This window comes from Corapipo altera, unplaced genomic scaffold, assembly GCF_003945725.1.
Source record: "Corapipo altera isolate COAL_440 unplaced genomic scaffold, ASM394572v1 132489, whole genome shotgun sequence".
NCBI lineage: Eukaryota > Metazoa > Chordata > Aves > Passeriformes > Pipridae > Corapipo > Corapipo altera.
The window spans coordinates 1-4777 of NW_020887055.1; the positions used below are offsets into that span (position 1 = coordinate 1).

At 41.0% G+C, this 4777-nt stretch overlaps 1 protein-coding gene across 1 annotated transcript; it reads right to left on the minus strand.

The window, feature by feature from the left end:
• Positions 1-489: 489 nt before the first annotated feature.
• LOC113941448 (HORMA domain-containing protein 1-like) lies at positions 490-4490 on the minus strand (the record flags this gene model as incomplete). The annotated part of the gene is made up of 8 exons (XM_027632600.1): positions 4049-4490; positions 3895-3946; positions 3439-3583; positions 3098-3161; positions 2558-2594; positions 2248-2268; positions 2117-2143; positions 490-649 (listed from the first exon to the last, which is right to left on the minus strand). Coding segments are annotated over exons 2-8 (487 nt in total), but the record flags the coding sequence as incomplete, so codon positions are not given.
• Positions 4491-4777: the final 287 nt, after the last annotated feature.

A 4777-nucleotide genomic window follows, 5' to 3' on the forward strand; every position in this document is an offset into this window, starting at 1 on the left:
AGAGAAGAGAAGAGAAGAGAAGAGAAGAGAAGAGAAGAGAAGAGAAGGAGAGAAGAAGGAAAAGAAGAAGAAATAAAGAAGGAAAAGGAGGAGGAAAAGAAGGAGGAAAAGAAGGAGGAAAGAAGGAAGAAAGAAGGAGGAAAGGAGGAAAGGAGGAGGAAAAGGAGAAAAAGAAGAAGGAAAAGAAGAAGGAAAAGAAGAAGGAAAAGAAGGAGAAAAAGAAGGAGAAAAAGAAGAAGGAAAAGAAGGAGGAAAAGAAGGAGGAAAGAAGGAAGAAAGGAGGAAGAAAGGAGGAGGGAAAGAGAGAGAAAGAGAGAGAAAGAGAGAAAAGTAACTCTGGTGTTGAGTTTCACCCTCCACACGTGGAATGTCTCCAAGAACCTGGGCAGGGATATCAGGTGTCAGCTCAGCAGCAGCAATCAGCCAAAAGGATTCCTGGCTTTTTAACCAGCCTGAGCCAGTCGAAATAAAAAAAAGAATCAGCCTCACGATCCAGACTTCGAACAGCAAACAGGTAAAATCCCAAGTTTTGCCAGGCAGAGGGGGCTGGAAAAGCAGGCAGGAGAATGCTGGGACTGTACCTGCCGAAATCCAGGAGCGGCCCGTGCGGGGTGTACTTGAACTTGAAGTGGTAACACTCGGTGACCGTCTGCAAACGAGGGCAAAGGGGCGTTACACCCTCCCGGCAGAGCCCTGCTGCTCATCCAGACAGGGGGAATATTCCAGGGGTATGGAATAAAAGCCAAGGAAATGATGGTTGTTTTCCAGGAATTGCCCTGATAAAACACCCTGAAATCTCAGCTGAAGTTTTTAGCCTGAAATATTCTGATTTTCGGTCGCCCTGGAAACGTTCCGGCCGCGGGGACACCCGGGGGGGGTTTGTGTTCTCCACAACAATTCCCTGGATTCCTCGGGCACAGGGAGGCCGAGGATGTTCCCCTCTGCAGTGGCTCCTTGCACCAAGCTCACCCTGAACCCCCAGGGGCGATCCCAGCCCTGGCAGCTCCCACTGGCTCCGGGCATTTTGGGACTGCTGAGATTCCAGTTGGATATTTTAAGGTGCCCTTTTTTAAAAGATGTCCATGGAAAACCATCAAAATCCACCAAATGGGTCCAGGGGGGGGAAAAGGGAGTTGAGAAATGGGAATTTCTGCTCTGGGACAAAAACATCCCCTTTAATATGATCCTTCTCAGACAAATCTGAATTATTTAATTAATATTTAATAAATATATATATTTATATAGTTAATATTTATTTAATATATATTTAAATTATTTAAATATTTATTTAATATTATATATTAAATATATAAAATAATATAATAATATATATTATTTTTAATATGTATTATATTTTATATAATAGATTAAAAGTCTATATTAAATGCCTAATTAATTAAATATAATTCAAATAAATATTTATTAATTTAATATATTTTGTATTACCTACAATTTAATATTTATTATTTTAAATTTATTTATTATTCATCGTTTAATTATTATTTAATTATCATTTAATATTTAACATACAAACTGTATCTATATTTTATTTATTTATTATTAATATATTGTTATTCATTAGAATTATTTCATTTAATTATTTTTATTTTTTATTATTTACTGTATAAATTTATTTATTATTTAATTATATTTTTATTTAGTTTATTTAATTTTAATTGTATAAATATATATCTTTTAATATATATATTTATTTACTATATTATTATATTATTCATTAATTTAATTTATTTATTTAATATATAAATGTTATAATTTAATCATTTAATATATATTTATATATTGTTCAATATATATATTTATATATGTGTTCAATATATTATTATATTATTCATTTATTTAATTAATTTATTTAATATATGAATATATATTATTGAATATATAAATATATATTATTAAATATATAAATATATTTATTTAATATATAAATATATATATTTAATATATAAATACATATAATATATAAATATATATAATAGATAAATATATTTATTTAATATATTATTATATTAATATGTTAAATATCCCTGCTTCTACACTCCTTTTACTACATCCTTCCTGTCATTAGTCACCCAATGAAACATTGCAGCTGATTTACCTGAGGATCTTCTGGCTGGGTGTAGACCTGCATTTTTAGAGGGAAGAGAGGGATCAGAACAAGAACTCTTCAAACCAAATTCAGGATAAGGACCTTTAGAAAGGTGTCCTTTGCTTTTCAGGGATACTCACTGCGAGGACAATCTGCCTGAGCTGTCAGAGGCATTAACAGAGAGAGAAACAGAATATTAGCTGGATTTTGGAGCCCCTTTCTCCTCAGTGATTTGTTTCTCCACTTCTGGGAACCAACAGAGAACTGGTGGAAGAAAAACTTCCTCCTCTTCTGTTTAAGAGGGGACCCCAAACACCCCCAAACCCCTGACCTCCTGTTTATGAGGAATTTTATCCCGAAATTCCCGTGGCTCCCACACTGCCCAGAGTTCCTGGCACCTGAGGGGCTCCACTGACCCTTCCAACCCCTGAAAGGAGATGCAGGACTCACGTATTTCTTCTGCAAGGCATCGTAGCACCCCAGCATCCTGCAACAAAGCAAACAGCATCGGCCACGAGGCCCTAATTTCCATCTGCTTCTGGCTGAAACAGCAGCAAAAAGGGGAATTCTTGGGTTGCCTCATTGTGTCAGGGCAATAAATGGTATTTATGGCATTATTCTGCCTTCTCTGGGAGCAGTGGGACAAGCAAGGACTCCCTTTGGAGGGGCAAATCTTCCCAACCAAATCTTCCCTTTAACCAGTCTCTCGGGAGAACAATTAAAAATATAATCTGTGAGTAATTAACTTATCAGTGAAAACACATTGCAGCACTTCAAACAGCTTCTGACACGTGTTCATAAATCAGGTGAGCAACTTGGCTCAGTGGAAGGTGTCCCTTCCAAGGGGATGAGCTTTAAGGTCCCTTCCAACCCAAAGCATTCCGTGATTCCATCAGAAACCAGGAGCTCAGAGGAGTTCAGTTATTGCCCTTTGCCATCTGCCTTTCCTGGAACAGCCAAGGAACAGGCACAGAGGGAACCCAAACTCACCATTTCACCAGCTGGCTGGAGCCAGGGCAGTTCTTGTCTTCCCTCAGGATTTTGACACAGACATCTCAAAAAATAAAATAAAATAAAATAAAAAAAGCACATTTACTTAGGGCAAAGTGCAATTTCAAAAGTCATGTTCACTCCTTAAAAACACATATCAAAAAGAGGTTAAAATGAACATTACTGTTGAGCATGAGCACAGTTTTGATTGTTACAGCACGACCACTAACAAGATTCAGTTTAATGAATTAGTGAAATTTCCATTGCAGGCATTGAAATGGTTTTAAAATGGCTCTACAAACACCCAGAATTTGCAAGTTCTCCTGGAAACAGCCTCTTACCATCCATGTATCTCGTTCCATAGGCACTTTCAGGGAAGATTCCTCTCAGGTACGTGATGCAGGACACGGCCACTGCCAGGAGCCTCTTCACCAGCATCAGGGACTGCTGCTCCGTGGCTATTTTTTTAGGGAAGACAACTGCACTCTGGAAAATCAGAGGAAGAAATCAATTAAGCTGTATCCACAGCACCAAACCCGTCCAATGCCTTAATTTTAACTTAATTGAGAAGTCTGACTTCGTCGAGTTTTTAGGACACAGCTGGTTTTTACCAAGTGCACGACAACAAAACTCACATTATTTTTCTATTAAGCATCTTTATTCTTAATTAAAATAACACAATTAGCCTGAAATTTTCCAGTGAAGAACTATCACCCGGGTGCACTATTTCAGCCAAAATTCCCCCCGTTTTTCCCATTAAAGAACAGACTGTGCCAAAGCCCACACCACAGCCGTACCGTGCAATTCCTTTGCTTCTGAGCAGTTGCCATTTCGCAGAGATTCTTCTGCCTGTGAATGAAACACCTGCATTAACACCTGGAGGAGCAGAAGGGCAGCAAGTCCAGCGTGCAGCTCCCACAGGGCATTCCCTGGGTCTCCTGCACAACTCACCAGCTCAAAGCAACCTGGAATTGTCAGCAAACAGAGCAGGACAGTCTGTCTGATAACCCCCAGCATCAGATCCTTGATTTCCACAGCAGCACAGGCCTCCCCCGAGGCTGCAGGACGCAGTAATTAGAATATTTATGTCTGTATTTCTATGAAATACGAGCTTCCAAAGGAGATGCTCCTCAGTGCTAACTGGCACCCAGCCCACTGGGATTTTCAAAGGGCTTTAAGAAAAGGCTCCTCACATTTCAAACACCCCCCAGCTTGGGTTGGTTTATTCTGTGATTTAAATGAGTGCAGGAGAAAGAGAACCCTCAGCACCCCTGAGCCTGACTCCGCACGAGTCTGGGAAATGAAAGGCATCCATGTCCCAGGCCGTGGAAAATGTATGTCCCGAGGAAGGGGTTGGCTCTGGGCAGCGCAGGGAACAGAGGTGCCCCTCAGCAAGGAGCCCACAAACCCCCCTGAGCACGGCAGGGCTGTGCTCCTCCAGTTCCTGAGGGCAAGGGGCTGCTGAGGGCTGAGGGTGAGGAGCTGAGAGTGAAGGGCTGTGGAGGATGAGGAGCTGAGGGCAGGGGCTGCTGAGGGCTGAGGGTGAGGAGCTGAGGGTGAAGGGCTGCTGAGGCCAGGGGCTGAAGGCAGGGATGCTGAGGGCAGGGGCTGGTGAGGGCAGGGGATGTGGAGGATGAAGAGCTGAGGGCCAGGACCTGAGGGCGATGGGCGGCTGAGGGC